Raw genomic sequence first — 19,905 nt, 5'->3', positions numbered from 1 at the left:
TCTTAAACTGAACATTAGTACTATCACTATTTCTTAAATTGAACATTGACTATTTCTAGAAATGAACACGGGTATTATCACTATTTCTTAAACTGAACATTGGTACTATCACTATTTCTTAAATTGAATATTGACTATTTCGTAAACTGAACATTGACTATTTCGTAAACAGAGCCGATTATTTTTTTAAACTGAGCTGACTATTTCTTAAACTAGACATTGACTATTTTTTAAACAGAACACCCACTATTTCTAGAACTGAACACGAGTTTCTCATTATTTCTTAAATTGAACACTGGTACTATTACTATTTCATAAACTGAATATTAACTATTTCGTAAACTGAATATTGACTATTTCTTAAATTGAATATTGACTATTTCTTAAATTGAACACTGATACTACCACTATTTCTTAAATTGAACATGAACTATTTCTATAACTGAACGCGAGTATTATAATTATTTCTTAAACTAAACACTTGTACTATCACTATTTATTAAACTAAACACTAACTATTTCTTAAAGTTGAACACTGACTATTTACTTTTCTTTCGCTTCTCTAATCTCATGCTCCAACTCAAACCTAGAACAAGAACACCTATATATATGTAACTAAAATTTCCTTTAATTATGATCATGGCAAATTGTCATACAATTTTTTGCAAGACTTTGAACTCTTTGTTTCTTTTTGTTTGTTGGTTTGGCATGTTCACTAATAAGTAGATCCCACTTAACATCCAAACCCATCTTTTTTTCAGTTCTTTAATTTATGCAAAGTTAAGACAACCAGCTTGCAACAATGTTATAAAAATTGGGGACTAGACCTTACACATTAACCAAAGGGCCAAATTATTATAAAAATTCGACACAGGGAACAAGATTAGTGTTGTCAAATGCCAATTAAAAACAATTAAAACTTGAATTTTGGACTGAGTGTGAGTGGAATTCCAGATTTCCAAAGGGGAAGGGACAAAAGGAACATAGTTCAAGAACTTGAAATCAAATTGGTAATTTGATGTAACGTGTGTCATTCCCTTCTTTCTCCTCCTCCTCAATGTCGCTTCTTCAAAGGCCACAAATCTCTGTCCGTGCATACGAAGGCCCCGGTAATGTCAAGTTTGGTCTAATAGTAGCCAAGTTCCACCACTCAGAGTGGTCTATTGGTATCCCAAACGGCTTGGGAAGATCTGGTAGCAAGAGGAAGAAACCCGAGGTCATCATCAGGATGCTCTGCATACACAACCATTTAATTGAGGATACACCAAGAAGGATATACATGATGGGAAAGAGAAGAGGAAATCATTACCATGATTCCAGATCCTGTTATAATACTATGATTCCAGCTCTTGTTATAATACCCATTAGGAAATTGGGAACCAGAGAAGCTACAACCATCATGAGGCTCTCTATACACATAATGGGAAAACTCTAGTCGAAATTTCACCAGATAATAAGAGTGATTGCAACCAAGAATGGGAATGAAGAGAGTAAGTTGCAAATGATGAACACCGAAACTCCATAATCTTTATCCTTGTAGACCACCTGGGAATATTTACCATCCTTGTATCTTGAACTGGCGGCGGTTTGCCACAATAGTCATCAGATTGTCAAGCTCGACGGCAAATAGTTCACCAGCCCTTTTGTTCATGTCGACATCGACCTTCTTGTAGACGATGTTGGCAAAACGTCTACCGATACCCTTGATGGAGGTAAGGGCGAAACATGATCTTCTGCTTTCCATCCACGTTGGTATTCAACACACGCAGAATATGCTGGAACTCCTTATATGCGAATTGCGATGAGAGACATGGATGTGACCTTAGGGTTTAACGGCTCTTTGCTCTCTGTAACTCTGCTTGCGTGTGTGAGTTGTAGTGAGGGGCAAAACTGGAAACTCATTGTTTGGGCCATTATAATTGGACTGATCTAACATTGGGCTTTGTCCTAACCATTAAATAAAGTTAGTACATGGTTTTTGGTTAACATTCAAAATTTTTAAGCCCTTATCATTAATTTTCTCTTTTAAATTGGCCAATATGTGACCACACACACACACGTGCAACCCTCACCCTCTCATTTCTTCTTGAACTCTCTCTCTTTCGTCCATATGACCCGAGCCCTTCAACCTTCAAACACCATCAGATTTTATAGATTGAACTCAAGGTTTCTATAATCATACTTCTCTCGAGCGCTAGAATCTTGTGGTACCATTTGTTATGTGGGTTGATCTCGAAAACCCCGGAATTCAGAAACTCCAGCGAAGAGCTAAAATAGCTTCGAAATGATCGTGGGTGATTCACTTGGTTTTGAGGCTTAGTAAGGTACTCACTCAACTTCCCTAGCATTTAAGACTAGTTTTGGAGAAGTTTGGACGTCGAAATAAGCACGATCATGGAATTGTAGAGTTAGTCGGTTTTTCCAAGAAATTTTTTGGGCGTTTTAAGTCGGTTTTAGGACTTCAAATAGGTATGGTTGTGTTCTAGACTTCAAGAGCTTCAAATCTATATAAATTTCATGAATTTTGGTTGAGAATTGAGGGAGATATTAAGGTTTTAAGATTTTCCAGAATCCGGCGTTGCATATGTCAGCCGACGGCGGCTCCGGCGAAGACCACTGGAGAAGACAGAGAATATTTCGTCAACTTTGACAGAATATACTAACGACGTGAGGTAAATCTAATGAAATATGTTTCTATTTAACGGAATATTCCCTAACGCCGTTAGGGATTCCGTCAGCGTGCCAGGCACATGCCTGCGTGTGGCCTGTGCGTGTAGCCGTGCCTTGGCCGGCGCGTGAGACACTAGAAATTTTTTCTAAAAATATGGGGATGCTCGTGGTGTTGAGTAAGCCACGATGGTATATTCAATCACCCCAATTGAGCAACGTATGAGAAGTTATTACACAGTTTTTGTTATGTACTTTCAAATTAATGTTAAATTAGTTGTTTCACATATAGGTGAGATGTTTTCGGAGAACGAGCGTAGCCAGACGAGACTCGAGAGTTATGACCCTGCTACATACCAGTGAGTGGCCTTTTGTTTTCTATATATACGTATATATGCTTTACGATTTCCAGAAATTGTTTTTAAATGAATTTACGATTTAAATGCCATGTCAAGGATGCATTATATTTTAGTAATTGCATTAGTATAGTTTTGCATGATATTGAATGATGTTGTGGAGGCCCAAGTAAACTTCAAGTGAGTGCATTATGATGATAGTGGTTGCATTGTGTATGGTTATGTGTAAATGCATTTAGAGCTCATTATCCTGCACCCCGGTGTCAGTGCTCCTGCCCAAGGCCAGGGCACAGCCTTCACGTGATCGTTCACCTCCCGCACCGCATGCTCACCTTGGATCCAAGTTTGGTGCCAGCCTGTTGTACATACCACATTAGGTGGTTCCGACTTGTAGGTGACCTACGATTCATTGCACAGCCTTCACGTGATCGTGGCACTTGAGCGTATCTATTTACACCCAGCCTGTCGTACAGACCACATTAGGTGGTTTTGACTCGTGTGCAAGAATTGGTAAATGAGCTATAGGTTTAGCCATACAGGTCACGTTAGGTGACTCCGGCTGACATATCAGTTTACATTGATTTATTTCATGGCTGAGATACTTGACATGGCATATACTTGGTTTTCACTACTCTTGAGCATGATTTCTACCTACATATGTATTATTATTTTCTGAGAAATTATACAAGTTTTACGGTGAGGGGTTATTATTTTTGGAAAAAGAAATGGTTTCAAAAAGCTTTGTTTTTGCCCGCTCACGTTTTCTATTTTGCGCTCCTCCAAGTTCTAGTTAGACGTTCGAGTTGGTGGCTTACGAGGACTCTATGACGGTTCTGACAAACTTCAATTAATGTAGGAACTTTATTTCATGTCCTGTATAATTAATACTTAGCCTGCTGGACTGCACTTAGGTTACCTATACTCTGAATATATGTATCTACACTTAAAATACCTTCACTCACACTTATTTATTTGTCTAGTGTAAGTTAGCTAGTTTGGTTTTTGTTCACCCACATTTACATAATACTATCACTTATGTACTGTGCACATGACTACGTCACCCTCACATGACGGCCAGCGTGCCTCGATTCCGGTCAGGGTGTGTCATTATAACTCTTGAGATGTTCGAATTTTTTCAATTGATCTGTTAGAATAGGTATAAAATTACCGAACTAAATCAATTACCAATGGTTTGGTTTGATTTGATTACAGTGGAGGTATTGATCAAAACTGAACTGAACTGCTAAAATCAATAGAATTATTTTTTGAGTCAAATCGAATCATGCTCACCCTGTAGCCATTAAAAAAAAAAAAAATCCAACTATGCTAAGAAAAGCAAAATAAAATCACATGAAAATAAATCTTCTTTTACTTTTTATTTGTATTGAAATAAATCAATCGCAGACAAACAAAATCTTGCGGCCCAAACTGTTAAAAAATCATAACTAAGGAGGATTATGGGAGTCGAGGTAGAGATGTTTGAGGTGGAAAGGGGGTGGGCTCGACGTAGAAGAGAGAATGATGGTGATCTGATCTGCCATGGCATAAGGCAAAAGGGAAGAAGAAAAGTTTGAGAAAATATTAAATGGACGGGCGTTTTATTGTCATTGAACGATGTTGTTGGTGAGTATTTTGCATACTAACTAATCAGCGCCCAAATACTTATTATAATAAAACGAGAGTGAGTTGAGTTGGTAATGATTGTTTTTTCTTTATATGAAGATTTAGGTTTGAGTCCAGATAATATTTTTTGGTGGGCAATTCATAAAATTTGGAAAAACTAAGAGCTCATCTGTTAGTTTTCAATAAAGTTTGTGGTATATCCTGGTTCCAGAATCGGATAGCCTAACCTCCCCTAATCTTTTCCCCACCAAAAACAAAAGAGCATCTCCCAAATGCCTTCATTTGTGTATTTATTGTTGGCCAGAAAAATCTCCAATGGAGAGACATCTTCGCAGAAGAATGAAAATAAAAACCTAAATTCACATCTTGTGGTGGTTATTCATGCCAATAATAATAAATAAAAAAACTCTAATTTATATCTGTCTCGTTAAAGTAATTTTTTTATATATATTTTTTGAAAATATAAAATAAATGTAAATAAAAATTTGTATCTCAAATGTGAGCGAAGATTTTTGCCCGATTATCTTTGTGAGAATATCGAGATTCTTCAATTATATCCGTTCATCGTGTATTGTGCGGTCAATATTCTTCAAGTACTGTTTATATTCAATTTTAAATAAAAAAATTTATAATAATTTCTGATAGCACGATGCATAATGAACTGATGTTATTTGAAGAGTTTCGAGATCCTCACAAAAAGAATCTGATGATGATCCTCACTCCTCTAATTTGATGTATAAGTATTGAAGGAGTGGGACCACAATTATTGGAATGAAACTGCGGATGGAGCATTGGATGCCAAGTTTGCCCCTGAAGAGAAAAAAAAACATAAATTATTAGTGGAGAATTTCTTTTGCCTACATTATATATATATATATATATTTGTTTTTTTTTTATCAAATGATAAATTTTGTTAAATTAAATGTTAAATTAATCATTAATTAAATTTAAATCTATATCATTATGCAAGAATTTAAAAATTTTCTACCACTATCGTACAATTCCGCTCTTTGCCAACATTACACTTTGGATTATGCAAAATAGGAGAAAAAAAAGATAAGGACAAAACAAGGAAAAAGCGAAGCAAAGCATACATATACAGGAAAAAGCGCGTCAAATAACCCGCTGAATAAATTAATTTGCTCCTCTTGGTCACTGACACACTCCAAAACCCTTCAGACACACACTCAGTCTCTCTCTCTCTCTCTCTCTGTGAGCTCCTACTCAGATCCAGGTATGTCTCTGCTTCAATCTCTCAAGCTTCTACTTCATCTGTTTGAAGTAGCTTAGGGTTTAGATATGAAGCTTTTACTTGTGTTTGGTCTCTCAGAAATGAAGAGAAAAGCTTAAAAATATGAAACAATATATACATATTTCTGGGTTTAATGGCTTTACATATGGTTGCTCTCTTAGTTTTTAGCTAATGATTTTATGTTTAAGGCTTAAGCTGGAGAGCAGAATTTGGTTGGCGAGAAAACTAAAGAAAGAAGGAAACAGATTGTAGTTTTATGATTGGTTTCGAACTTGACTTGTATGTTCGTGTTTCCATTTCCGATTACTCGTAGAATAAATGAATATAATCAAGAAAAAAAATTTACCAAGATTAACTTTTGATGACAAAATGGCTATTTTGGGCAGATTTTTTGTGAACAGCAGTTAAAATGTTCCACTAAAGCAGTTACCTATGTAGTTTTTCAATATTTCAGCTCCATTATTCTGCAAGTGGTGAGGGACGGATGAGGTGATGTGGTAATGCGTTAGGATTAGGATAGGTCCAGGGTTTCCATTCCCGCCAATGAAACCGGTAAAAAAAAATCCATTTCAGCATTAAGTATAAATAACAACTTATTGGGGGTGACTTTGTTTTCTGACGGTTTGGATATAACAGATAGTGATTATGGTGCTGGTTCTTGATGCAGGATTCCGCATAAGGAGGGTGTTTTGTGACAAGTATTGAATTGTGTCGTCGATGCATATGTAGTAATTCAAGTTTGTTGCTGATCATAAGTTTATTGTAGAATGACTTGAAGCTTGTAATCTTGAAGAGGATATGGAAGAAATACAATCACAATCGGATAATTATAGGTCTTCCTCATCGTCGGCAAGTAGTCCAGCAAGTCGGGTGCCCTCAAGTAACTTTTTCTATTTGCGTAAACCTGGCTCACTGAGACAACCCATCTCATTTGAAGATTCACCTGAATGGGAGGATACAGATGTTGATGTTAGGTTGGAGGAAGGAGGTGACTCCATCAACATTGCTGTCACACCGGTCTCCCCATCTCTTTCGAAGCTCAATAGTGGGTCCCTGCCATCCCCAGGGTTACCAGAGGGTGCAACTGTTGTAAGAAAGATTGCAGGGGCATCCCTTGTGTGGAAAGATTTGACTGTTACAATCAAGGGGAAAAGAAAGTACTCTGAGAAGGTTGTGAAGAGTTCGAATGGTTATGCATTGCAGGGAACTATAACAGTAATTATGGGTCCTGATAAATCGGGGAAGTCGACGCTACTAAGGGCACTTGCAGGTCCTTAAGATTCCCTCTCACTTTTAAATTTCTAATTGCGATAGAATTGTGCCTTCTCTTATTTTTGCATACTTGAGTTCTAAGCATTGTTTGTTTCCCTTGCTTTAGGAAGATTGCCTCACTCAGCCAGAATGTACGGTGAGGTGTTTGTGAATGGTGCAAAGTCGCACATGCCGTATGGTTCATATGTAAGTTCCACGTAACATCACTATTCTGTTCAGTTTTTACTTTTTATGTAGTTTGCAAGTTGCAACTCATACATTGTTTTATTTGCTTTCCTACTATTACCCAATTAGTCTCGGGCTCTACTTACAATTTCACTCTCTCATCATTTTGTTTGTCACGAGTCTGTGTCGCGACTATTCCTCTTGTCATTTTTCTGTTATTTCTGTTACGTTCGGACACACATTTGGTGATTTTTTTTAAGAAAAAGTTACTCAAGTGACTGTTAGCATATGCTCTCAAATTAGTTTTAGTGTACATTGGCTTTTCTTCAAAACATTTTAGTACGAGTTCAATCAAATTTGAAACATAATAATTCTGATATACTTTTTCATGGTTATTAAAATCTGTTTATTCTTATGGGTTATCATAAACAGCTATGTTTTTTTTGTTAGAGATGTCATCCGTCTATCATTAGGATATTCCGAACCATGCAAAAAGTGATTAATAATCTGAAGTTTTGGATATAAAAAAAAAAAAAAAATTAGAGCAATGTCTAACCAGTCTCAGTTCCATTCCAAGCCTGTTTTAGTGTGGTAAAGCCAGGCTGTTCTCATTGCCCATTTAGCCTCAAGTCTTTCAGGCTTCTCAATTTGCCCCATTCAAGTTTTACAACCTTTTCCTGATTGGCGTGATCGCGTCCCCTAGGTGGAGCACTTGATAGATTTTTCTCAGGGCAAATTACATGGTGGTCATCTTACCTAAACTGACGATTAATAACTTTTTCGTTTTGGAGGGGGTGTGTAAAAGGTCACATTGTTTTTCTATGGCTAACTCTGTGTCTGTGGACTCTGGCTACATTTTTGTTAATCCAACTCGCAGGGCTTTGTTGAGAGGGAAATCACTCTAATTGGATCCCTCACTGTTCGAGAGTTTCTATATTACTCTGCGCTGCTCCAGCTTCCTGGTTTCGTTTGTCAGAAGAGGAGCATAGTAGAGGATGCCATCCATGCCATGTCACTGGGTGATTGTGCAAACAAATTGATAGGTGGTTACTGTCTTATGAAGGGCCTTCCAAATGGTGATAGAAGGCGTGTTAGCATCGCTCGAGAGCTTGTGATGAGGCCTCATATTTTATTCATAGATGAGCCCCTTTATCATCTTGATAGGTAAAATTTATTCTGTTTGCCGTGCACTCTACATTATTCCATTCCATGGTGTGGTAAATTGTCAGTGTAGCACTATTTTGTGTGTAACTAAATTACGAGTTTCTATAATTGTCTTTGAAGTCTCTCAGTTGCATTTTATGTTTTTGAAGAAATCGTAAGATATATAAATATTAGTGCGCTAAGTTGTCAACTTGATGATTTCCAAGAATAATTTAGCTAACCGTAGAATTGATACAATATAGGATTGTTGCTGCATTATTTCCTGAGGGATCTTGCAGCATCATTGAATTGTATTGATTAGGTCTCCTTTATCCATATGTAGTTTATCGCATGGACTCCATGCTCATGACCAATTGCCTTTCTTTTGATATATATTTGATTCCTTAAAGTACCATAACTGAAGTGGTTTTTATTTTTTTCAGTGTCTCCGCACTTCTGATGATGGTAACACTGAAGAAACTTGCAAGTACGGGTTGCACCATTATATTTACCATTTACCAAAGCAGCACAGAAGTATTTGGCCTTTTTGATCGGATATGTCTTCTTTCAAATGGAAATACCCTGTTTTTTGGAGAAACCTTGGCTTGTTTGCAGGTAAATGACATTTAAATAAGTCTGTTTTGTCATTTACTTTTTAATTCTGGGCTCACTGACCGTAAAATTAGTCTGGTTTGTCATTAACATTTTAAACAAGGTACTATTTTCTTATTAGTGTTGTGTGTTTCATATGGTTGAGATTATTGCGTAAGAGAAGAAATTCAAGAAACTGATTATGTTATAAAAATTAAAATTCTAAAATTTCGTGTTTTTATGTTTATTTATTTTTTGTTCTTTTATGTTTTTGGGAGCTAATTGGAGAATTGTAGATAACTGCTAACATGCACTTTATGTTGATTCAGCACTTCTCAAATGCTGGATTTCCTTGTCCAATTATGCAAAGTCCGTCAGATCACTTTTTACGGGCAATAAATACAGATTTCGACAAGATCATTTCAACATGCAAAAATTGGCAGGTAAGTACAGGATGCTGCAGTTTTCCTAATTCTATGCCTTAAATTCGTACATTATAATTTTCCTTTTGAGAAGTTTCAAATTTGTTGGACTGTATGTTTTTATTTTGACTTAAAAGTGGAAGGATGGCTGACAATGGTTTGTTATGAATTCACCATAATAACTGTGGTCCAATATGTCTTAGACTTTAGTGGGATATTCACTTTGTTTAACATATGCTTTGCATGAACTACAACGTGATGACAGGATGACAACGGAGATTTTTCATCGGTGAACATGGATACTGCTGTGGCAATACGCACCCTTGAAGCAACTTATAAAACATCAGCAGATGCTGCTGCAGTTGAAACTATGATACTGAGACTCACAGATAAGGTAAAAATTTGATATGCAGCTGTGATTTCTGTTTTATATCGGAAGTTTCCTGTTTTCCATATGGTGTTCCATAATTTGGTTATGTTTACATATTGGCATATATATTGGGTTCTGTAATCTTTGTTAACTTCTGATGTGCATATGCTCCTATAGGAAGGTCTGGTACTTAAAAGCAAGGGAAGGGCTGGAGCTGCTACACGGATAGCAGTTTTAACTTGGAGATCGTTATTAATAATGTCAAGGGATTGGAAATACTACTGGCTTCGTCTTGTTCTTTATATGATTTTTACACTCTCTGTTGGAACAGTATTTTCTGGCTCAGGGCATTCTTTGTCTTCAGTTGTGGTGAGTTACTTAGCATCACTTTTTTCAATCACCGAGAAAATAAAATAAAAGTCGATTGCATATTTCGGAAATTGTTTTCAGTTCTCCTTTATGAATGCCACTTTCTTAATTTAACACTTCTTTCAAAATTTTTACTCTCGCATGCGGTCAAGTTGAGTTGAAGTAATGTTTATTTTTGTTCTGTACTGCACTAGCAAACGCTGCTGGAGCATGTGATATATTCTAAATAATGTTAAACCTTTTATATGCAGACAAAAGTTGCAGCGATATTTGTATTTATTTCGTTTACTGCACTGCTAAGCATTTCTGGAGTACCTGCATATATCAAAGAAATCAAGGTAATCCTGATTGATTCATGTCTTAGATTTTGACTTAAAGTAGTGTGAAAGTTTGCCTGGTTATGATTAATATAGTGGCAACATTGGTAGATTAATTATATGAGTTATGCTGGTATTAAGTTTTTTCTTGAAAGAACCCAAGATTTAGAGATCCAAAATTATCTCTCAGTTTAAACTTCGGCAGTGTTAAAGACATTTCATTTATTTGCGATGATGATAAGGTATTAGTATTGCCAGTTGAGTAGCTGGTCTTCTCTAGGAAATTATAGGACATTCTTATAAAAACTGTAATAAGTTAAGTTCATTGTTTTCGTGATTCTTCTAATAAACTGATTATGGATACTGTAGATATATGCCAGTGAAGAATCGAACCACCATTTGGGGGCACTAGTCTTTTTATGTGGACAGCTTCTCTCTAGCATCCCGTTCCTGTTTCTCATCTCCATCCCATCAAGTGTCGTCTTCTATTTCCTTATAGGATTGCATGATGAGTTTAGCTTGTTGATGTACTTCATGCTGAATTTCTTCATGTGCCTCTTAGTTAATGATGGGATAATGCTGGTGGTTGTTTCTTTATGGCAAGATGTTTTCTGGAGCACCCTCACTCTGATATGCATACAAGTAAGTTCCTCTTATCTCAATGAAATAATGTACTTGAAGTCATCTGCAAACGAACAAGAACTTTTACATTTTTCCGCATGGTAAATCATACTGCTTTTTCCTGATCAAAGATCATTAAATTTGGTATGGGCTTGGATAAACTAAACTGTGAAACCAAATCATAAAATACGTCGCAGTTGTGTTTTATGGCATGGTGTGCAATAAAACTGTCTCGGGTATCATATCAATGAATGTCCGTGATATAAATTGTAATTTTGCTTTTCTGACCAAGATTGGCGGTGTTATAACGTTATAATCAGTTTTCTATCCTTCCCTAATCTTACATTGAATACATATGGAATTTCAGGTGGTAATGATGCTATCCGCGGGCTATTTCAGAATTCGAAATGCTTTGCCTGGACCAGTGTGGAAATATCCAGTATCCTATTTAGCTTTCCATACATACTCTATACAGGCAAGAGGATTTACTTAGTCCCATGTATTTTCTTCCTTGCTGCATAACAACGCTGAAAAACAATTGTTGAGCAACCTGGCTTAGTTTCAAATTTCTCGAATTTGGGAAGGGAACAAAGCATTCCGGAGTGATGTTTTGGAACTAGTTGGTTAATTTTAATATGTTTTTTTAACTGAACATTCGTAACTATTACCTTCCTGTTACAGGGGCTGTTGGAGAATGAGTACGTAGGGACATCCTTTCCAGTTGGGCAGGTAAGGACCATATCCGGGTATCAAGCTCTTAGTAACGCATATGACATCTCCCCAGACAGCAATTCCAAGTGGGAAAATTTACTGATCTTGTTTCTAATGGCTGTCGGGTATCGTGTTCTTTTCTTTGTTTCACTGTACTTTCGTGTAGGCGACAAAAAGTATATACGTAAGATTTTGAAGTGTAATCAGGATACAAACAGTGCAAGATGAATGAAGTTGCCACTGGCCATTAGTGTTGTATTTCAGCCATCACATTTTTGTAACTTCATGCAGCCTTTGGCATGTACCTTTATCGTCTATGAATGAGAAAGTGCACGTTTTAGGGAGCTTTTGCTGATTATTCTTTTGTTGCCAACTCCTTGTTATTTTGAATGCTTACAGACCTGAGATCTGCATTTCATGCCTGATTTTCATTTCAAATAGGGTGATGCTATACACACCTATTTTTACCCTTTACACGCTTTTCGATTTCTAGCCGTCAAATCGAGTGAATTGAAGATCAGTGGTCAAAATTTAACAAGAGTGTGGGAGGCAAAAAAGAGTTTGTGAATAGTATTATTCTTCAATTAATGAGGACTAGATTATTACAGTCGAAAAAGTTCGGTACGTATGAGTGAGGGGAGTAATCTCGTTGTTTGTAGACTTGGGACTGGTAGTAGTCAAGTCGTCTAGAGCAATGTACTCCCTCCTATCTGCGCTAAAATTCAAATAACTCTTCTTGTGGTTTAAATTAGGGTAGAATATTGCTTGAATCAAAGCATGAGAGGCAAGTTACCCTAATAACTACTAATCAAAACTTTTGGTATTTTTGTCCAATTAAATCATCATTCCACTCCATGGTGATTGGTGACAATACTTAGGGTACAATAAAACTTTTCTAAAGTAATACTCTATAACGGAATAATCTATATGTGAGATTCATCATTACTTTGTAATTTTCTTAATACTAAAACCAAAAGAAAATTAAAAATTTAATTGCTTTTCTTTTTAAGTTAAAATTGCCGCAAATAAGGATAAAGATGAATTTGGTTTATTCTGTGGTACCACATGAGGAGACAACACACTTTTAGCTTCCGAGTCAAATTTAGTAACTCTAAAATGCATTCGTGAAATTCAGACTCGATTTGGAAATTTTAAACTTTTGCTCGTTTTCCAATAAACTAACTCTTTGAGGTTAAATTTTGGGATTTGGAACCCATCTGGATCCAAATTGTGGGATCATAGAGATCCTCACTTCTTAGTCATTTATCGTGCATTGTGCGATTAGAAATCATTTGAATTTTTTTAATTTAAAATTAAACACAAATAATACCTGACGTAAACAGACCGCATGATGTACGATGAACGGCTAGGATGTGTAGATTCCTAGGATTCCCACAAAATGGATCAGGAAAGGTTCCTCTTCCTAAATTTTGAACTTTAAGCCTTAAATAACTCTATTTTTCTTTTCTTTTTTAAATAATTGGAGACGAGCTAAGTTTGGAAGTTTCTAATTACTCTGTCCCGATTTCCAATTCCAATTCCGGTTACTGCCTCTCCATATAACCAAACAGTCCCACTAGTGAGAAATATTTCCTGCCAAACAAGTCATCCCCCATAAAAACTCAGACCCTGAAAGATAATCCTCCCACACACTCCATCTCTCTCTCTCTCTCTCTCTCTCTCCCCCTCCGTCTACCATAGTTCCTGATCTCTGAAATTCTCCAACCATGGCTCACCCGGCCGAATCGTCCGACTCGTGAGTCAACCGCTGCCATTAATTTTGTTTTCATTTTCCACAATTTTCATATATCGAAGTTTTTCTTTTCCGTTTTATTTGCGTAAATTTTTGAAATTCTGATTGGGGATTTCATCGTTTTGCAGGAAGAAGAAGGACTTCTCGACGGCAATTTTGGAGCGGAAAAAGTCGCCGAACCGTCTCGTCGTTGATGAAGCTCTAAACGACGATAACTCCGTCGTTTCAATGCATCCCGAAACCATGGAAAAGCTCCAGTTTTTCCGCGGTGACACTATCCTCATCAAGGTACTGCTTTATTTCAATCTAATCAGAAAAATAAGATTTAGGGTAGCTTGTAAAAAAATTTGAAAATTAAAATTTCACGCCAGGGTTTTGTTGGATGAGGTTTTAGGGCATTTTTTTTTATTTTTTTTTTGTTTCATAATCTGTATTTCTATGAAGCAAGTTGCTTTAGATCGTGAATTGTGGTAGAAATTGCAAATATAGTTCAAACCTAGAATTAGGTTGTTCTGTATTCATTGGTTTGGAAGTTTAAGTTAGAATTAATAAAAGGTGGAAAGTTATCAGTTTTACTTGTTTGGGACCTGTTAGGTAGCATCCTGATGCAAATAGATATTCGTTACGTGGATTTTATCAACGGAGTAAGACCCAAGTGTTTTTCTGTCATACTTTATTTTTATGACGCTGTTTTTTTTTAATTTTCGGAGGTTCTGATTTATGTCATATATGTATTTTTATTATTTGCGATTGGGGTTTCAGGGGAAGAAACGAAAAGACACAATCTGCATTGCACTTGCTGATGACACCTGTGAAGAGCCAAGAATCAGGATGAACAAGGTTGTCAGGTCAAATTTAAGGGTTCGACTTGGAGATGTTGTGTCTGTACATCAATGCCCTGATGTTAAGTATGGGAAGCGTGTTCACATTTTGCCTATTGATGACTCTATTGAAGGAGTTACAGGAAATCTCTTTGATGCCTTTTTGAAACGTGAGTTGTTGACCTCTTTGGTGGTCTTTTTTTTTACTTTTAAAATATTTATCTCTGTGTTGTACTTGTTTATTCAGGCCCATCCAAGACCACCTACATTTGACTTTCCCAGGGTCATTGTGGTGATTGTTGCTCTAGGAACAGATTAGTGTGCTTTTCTCGTTTTTTTTTTGTTCCTCTTGGTAGCCTTTTATAAGCGTTTATGTTACATCTACATTAATGGTTAGTGTTTATTAGGATTGCTTCCTACTCCATTTAACTGTTCACTCCATTTCGTAGAAAAATTGTAAGTTTGATGCCAAATGATTTGGACTACCTCAGCATGCTGTCTGCCATTTTGTATTGGATTGAAGTTTTTTAGATTTTTTCTTGAGACTTGGACACTAAAACTTGGCTTGCGCTATCCCCTTGATTGGTTTGCAGCTTACTTCTTGGAAGCTTATCGCCCTGTGAGGAAAGGAGATCTGTTCCTTGTCAGAGGAGGAATGAGAAGTGTAGAGTTCAAGGTCATTGAAACTGACCCAGGAGAATATTGTGTGGTTTCCCCTGACACGGAGATCTTCTGTGAGGGGGAACCCGTGAAAAGGGAGGATGAGGAAAGGTTGGATGAAGTTGGTTATGATGACGTGGGTGGTGTTCGGAAGCAGATGGCTCAAATCCGTGAACTAGTAGAGCTTCCACTAAGGCATCCCCAACTCTTCAAATCAATTGGTGTTAAACCTCCGAAAGGAATTCTACTTTATGGACCCCCGGGATCAGGAAAGACATTAATAGCCAGAGCTGTTGCCAATGAAACTGGTGCTTTTTTCTTTTGCATTAACGGACCAGAGATTATGTCAAAATTGGCTGGAGAGAGTGAGAGCAATCTCAGAAAGGCATTTGAAGAAGCGGAGAAGAATGCTCCATCCATCATCTTTATCGATGAGCTAGACTCAATTGCTCCTAAGCGGGAGAAGACACATGGTGAAGTTGAAAGGAGGATTGTCTCCCAGCTTTTGACTCTGATGGATGGACTGAAATCTCGAGCCCATGTTATCGTTATTGGTGCTACAAATCGTCCAAACAGTATTGACGCGGCTTTGAGAAGGTTTGGTAGGTTTGACAGGGAGATAGACATTGGTGTTCCTGATGAAGTGGGGCGCCTTGAAGTTCTCCGCATACACACAAAGAACATGAAACTCTCTGATGATGTAAGTTGAACCTCTCCTTTATTCACTAAGTTTTTACTAGGGTAAAACATTTGCTGTATCTGGAATACATTGTGACTGCTTTGGTTCCCAAGTATAAACAGATCTGGTTAATCAAGGTGGTGAAACCTTAAGTTAAAATTATTAAAACTTCAAGTTAGACACATTATCTGAGCTTACTGAAGCTTAGGTTAGATGGCCCATCCTATAAGTACGAAGTATCTGGATATTTTTTCAGAGCTGGCACTACAGTTTGTCAAAGTTTCTCACTTAAATGCCAATTTGGTTTCCATTTTCATTATTTATCTCTATTCAGGTGTTCTAAATGATGCTTCCTACTGTACAGGTTGATCTAGAGAGGATTTCCAAGGATACTCATGGGTATGTTGGTGCTGACCTTGCTGCTCTCTGCACTGAAGCTGCTCTGCAATGTATTAGGGAGAAGATGGATGTGATAGACTTGGAAGACGAATCCATTGATGCGGAGATACTTAATTCAATGGCTGTTACAAACGAGCACTTCCAGACTGCTCTTGGAACAAGCAATCCATCTGCTTTGCGTGAAACAGTGAGTGATTCTTTCGCTTGGATCCTGTCTAATGTATAGAACTGTTGATTTATATCTTCGAGATATGACAGAGTCCTCTCTTTATATATATGAAAATTTTATTTTTCAAAATATTTTTTTTAAAAATCTTTGTTTCAACTTTGATGTGGTGCAGGTTGTCGAAGTTCCTAATGTCAGTTGGGAGGATATTGGAGGCCTTGAGAATGTTAAGCGGGAGTTACAAGAGGTAATAATCTTTATTTATTGCTATTATGTTCATATCTTGTAATTTTTTATCTGCAGTGCTTACAGCTAACTCTTTCTAATTCCTGCCTTGTTTGCTTAAAAGACCGTTCAATATCCTGTTGAGCACCCGGAGAAGTTTGAGAAATTTGGCATGTCACCTTCTAAAGGAGTACTTTTCTACGGGCCCCCAGGATGTGGGAAAACTCTTTTGGCCAAGGCGATTGCAAATGAATGTCAAGCTAACTTCATCAGTATTAAGGGCCCCGAACTGCTAACCATGTGGTTTGGTGAGAGTGAAGCCAATGTGCGAGAAATCTTTGACAAGGCTCGATCATCTGCACCGTGTGTCCTTTTCTTTGATGAGCTTGATTCCATTGCTACGCAGGTCTGTTTCCTGATCAGATTAACTTTTATTTACTATTATCTTCACATAAAATTTTGTATAAATTAAAGCTACCTGAAGTATGAAATTTGGTTCTAATTGCCTTTTAATTTGAGTTGCTGAAAGTTAATTAGCTAAGTGAATTGATTTAATTCTTACCGTTATTTTCCTTTTGGTTTGTTGGTCTTCATTTTACTTTCCACTGATTGTTGCAGAGGGGAAGCAGTTCTGGGGATGCAGGTGGTGCTGCTGATCGTGTTCTTAACCAACTCCTGACTGAAATGGATGGCATGTCAGCAAAAAAGACTGTTTTCATTATTGGGGCCACAAACCGACCTGACATCATTGACCCAGCACTCCTACGCCCTGGCCGGCTTGACCAATTGATTTACATTCCTCTTCCAGATGAAGAATCACGTTTCCAAATATTTAAATCCTGCTTGAGAAAATCACCTGTTTCAAAGGATGTTGATCTGAGAGCACTGGCTAGATATACACAGGGCTTTAGTGGGGCCGATATCACAGAGATCTGCCAGCGGTCATGCAAGTATGCCATAAGAGAGAATATAGAAAAGGTACGTCCTCATTTGTCATTCTAGTTCTTCAAATGTTTAGTAACTTTAGCTTCCCATTGATGCACATATAGACTAGTAGTGATTTTTGATAACTTAAATTCGCATGATCTCACCAACAATAGAGGAAGAAAAATAAAAGGATCGCATGTAGTCTTGGTTGGACTTTTAAGATTTAGTTGGTGTAAAATTGATCAAATATGAAGTGCAAACTTCAGTGTCGTGAGTCCTGGAAATTACAAACTCTGCTTATGCAAGTGAGTTCTGGAAATTGCAAGCTCTGCTTGTTCAGAGCTGTTAATTTGGTTTGGATCCCAATTTGATTTTCAAACCTTTGCATGTCGGATTTTGTTCTGTTCCTCTCTTTGGGTTGTAGCTGGTGGGACCTTTATATGGCAATATTTTCTTTATGTAGACAGGGAATGACTGGTATGTCGTTTCATTTGCTGAAGCATGCAAGAACCTTTCTTGTTTGCATACCGAAAGTTTGGACCTCGTAGACTTGGCTTGATATTTACTGCATGTAGACATTCTAAAGTTAGGACCTGTTTGATTTAAATTTTTTAACTACTCAAACTTCTCAAAAATTCTATCATATCATCTCTTTTGAGTCCCCGACAACTGCCTCCCTCCACTTCCGTGCCGCCCAGTTCGGTGGCCGTTCCCTTGACTCCATAAACCCTGACCAGTCACCCCCGACTCCGCAAGGGATGCCTGTTTGGTCTCTGATTTCAGATCTGAAGTCCAGCAACCTCTAATCCAGTGCGCCACCATTGCCAGTGGCTGTTTGCCGCGGTCAATTAATCTCGCCCATGGGAGGGAGGGGTGGAGGTGATGGCTTTGGGGGATTCAAGTGAGGGGAGAGAGAGAGAGAGAGATCTCTAAAAAGTTTCAAAAAGTTTTAAAACAAACTTTTTGTGTGTTCAACAACAAAGCTTTTCAGTTATTTTTTGAGTTCAGTTTTTGAGAAGTGGACTATCAAACAAGAATCTTGAACTTGTGACTCAAAACTTGTTTTTGAGTTAAAAAAAGTGGAACTTAAATAGAATACCAAACGGGCCGTCAAATTCTGCACTAGATCTATATATCATTAAGATTTGGTGTGTTTGCAGGATATTGAGCGGGAGAGAAGGAGAGCAGAGAATCCAGATTCTATGGATGAGGACATTGACGATGAAGTGGCGGAGATTAAAGCTGCTCATTTTGAGGAGTCGATGAAATATGCTCGTAGGAGTGTCAGCGATGCTGATATACGCAAATACCAGGCCTTTGCTCAGACCTTGCAGCAGTCCAGGGGTTTCGGAACTGAGTTTAAGTTTACTGAAAATACACAAACTGGGACAACTGGTTCTGATGCATTCGCAACTTCTGCTGGTGCGGCTGATGAAGACGATTTGTATGGTTAGTATTTATATATGCATGGTTCCCAAGGCATTTCTGTCTAACGAGATGCCTTTGTCGGCTCCTGTTATCACCCTTGGGAAGGCTTTTCTTTCCACAGTTATGACTCTCAAGTCTTATGTACTAAAGAGTTTGTGGGCTTTTGTAGGATAGCATGATGTTTTTAAGTATTTACGCTGTTAATCGTATTTTATGGATGGATTGGAAAAGGCTAATTACTTTGTTCATGGGATTTGTTATCTTTAAGTAGCTACGTTGTCTGTATTGGATGAACGCTAGTTAGGATGATGTTGGGAAAGAGACTAGAAAACGTTATTTTATTGCTTTTCCATCTTTGGCTTGTGAAGGAATTAGAAACAAAATTTACCCTCGGTATGGATGAGGGATATAAACTTGAAATTTGGATAAAAGTTGGGATTTACAAATTAACATGCGCTAATTTCTTTATTCTCTTTTTTGGATTTTGTAAGTATAGAAATTTAAAATTTTTAGGTGGGCAATAAAGAGAATGTGGGACCTTCAATTAGTAAGTTTAAATTGCACATAAATAGTTGTTATTTTGAATTTTCATGGGTGTCTAAAAAAAAAATGAAAAAACTCAACTATGGGTAGCCATCATTATCTCCCAGCACTACCCACTATAACCACCACCACCACCACCATTATTTACTATCGTCACCACTCCTACCACAACCACCCACCATCACCATCGACTCTGCCACCACCGCTCACCATCATTGTCGCTGTTGTCGACGAGACACCATCATCACCGTCACTTTCACCACTACTTAACACCACCAATGCTGCCGCCTGTCCCCACCATCACTGCCTTTGTATCCACCACCACTTACCATCATCACTGTTGCCGCCGCCACCATCATATACTATCATCTCCCTTGTCGTCACCATCAGCTCCACCTGCACTAGTACATTTCCTAACAATTATT

The 19,905-nt window shown here is 37.5% G+C and overlaps 2 protein-coding genes across 3 annotated transcripts; both read left to right on the top strand.

Annotated features, from left to right (window-relative positions):
• Window positions 1-5,778: 5,778 nt before the first annotated feature.
• LOC103947696 (ABC transporter G family member 3) lies at window positions 5,779-12,223 on the top strand. Of its 2 annotated transcripts, none has more exons than XM_018647580.2 (12): window positions 5,779-5,880; window positions 6,566-7,168; window positions 7,277-7,356; window positions 8,213-8,499; window positions 8,922-9,093; window positions 9,399-9,512; window positions 9,757-9,885; window positions 10,039-10,230; window positions 10,482-10,568; window positions 10,917-11,189; window positions 11,536-11,643; window positions 11,850-12,223. In XM_018647580.2, exons 2-12 carry the CDS (start codon window positions 6,697-6,699, stop codon window positions 12,105-12,107), a joined length of 2,172 nt encoding a protein of 723 aa, XP_018503096.2. In that variant the 5' UTR covers window positions 5,779-5,880; window positions 6,566-6,696; the 3' UTR covers window positions 12,108-12,223. The 2 variants fall into 2 exon arrangements, with proteins under 2 accessions (XP_018503096.2, XP_048444922.1); XM_048588965.1 differs by lacking the exon at window positions 5,779-5,880 and adding an exon at window positions 6,362-6,450.
• A 1,252-nt stretch (window positions 12,224-13,475) lies between these two features.
• LOC103947695 (cell division cycle protein 48 homolog) lies at window positions 13,476-19,278 on the top strand. The gene is made up of 9 exons (XM_009358628.2): window positions 13,476-13,635; window positions 13,761-13,920; window positions 14,395-14,623; window positions 15,047-15,813; window positions 16,157-16,378; window positions 16,533-16,604; window positions 16,707-16,988; window positions 17,201-17,560; window positions 18,670-19,278. Exons 1-9 carry the CDS (start codon window positions 13,607-13,609, stop codon window positions 18,961-18,963), a joined length of 2,415 nt encoding a protein of 804 aa, XP_009356903.2. The 5' UTR covers window positions 13,476-13,606; the 3' UTR covers window positions 18,964-19,278.
• The last annotated feature ends 627 nt before the right edge of the window (window positions 19,279-19,905 follow it).

The sequence above is a fragment of a genome, unplaced genomic scaffold (genome assembly GCF_019419815.1).
Source record: "Pyrus x bretschneideri cultivar Hongxiangsu unplaced genomic scaffold, Pyrus_bretschneideri_v1 Contig29, whole genome shotgun sequence".
Classification (NCBI taxonomy): domain Eukaryota; kingdom Viridiplantae; phylum Streptophyta; class Magnoliopsida; order Rosales; family Rosaceae; genus Pyrus; species Pyrus x bretschneideri.
The sequence above is the reverse complement of the archived record's forward strand: the minus strand, read 5'-3'. Positions and strand labels throughout refer to the sequence as shown.

Coding starts and splice junctions, on each gene's coding strand:
- LOC103947696 (XM_018647580.2), top strand. CDS start 6,697: ATGGAAGAAATACAATCACAATCGGATAATTATAGGTCTTCCTCATCG. Junction 9,094..9,398: donor AAACCTTGGCTTGTTTGCAG/GTAAATGACATT, acceptor ATGTTGATTCAG/CACTTCTCAAATGCTGGATT. Junction 11,190..11,535: donor TCACTCTGATATGCATACAA/GTAAGTTCCTCT, acceptor ATGGAATTTCAG/GTGGTAATGATGCTATCCGC.
- LOC103947695 (XM_009358628.2), top strand. CDS start 13,607: ATGGCTCACCCGGCCGAATCGTCCGACTC. Junction 16,379..16,532: donor CATCTGCTTTGCGTGAAACA/GTGAGTGATTCT, acceptor GATGTGGTGCAG/GTTGTCGAAGTTCCTAATGT. Junction 16,605..16,706: donor TTAAGCGGGAGTTACAAGAG/GTAATAATCTTT, acceptor TTTGCTTAAAAG/ACCGTTCAATATCCTGTTGA.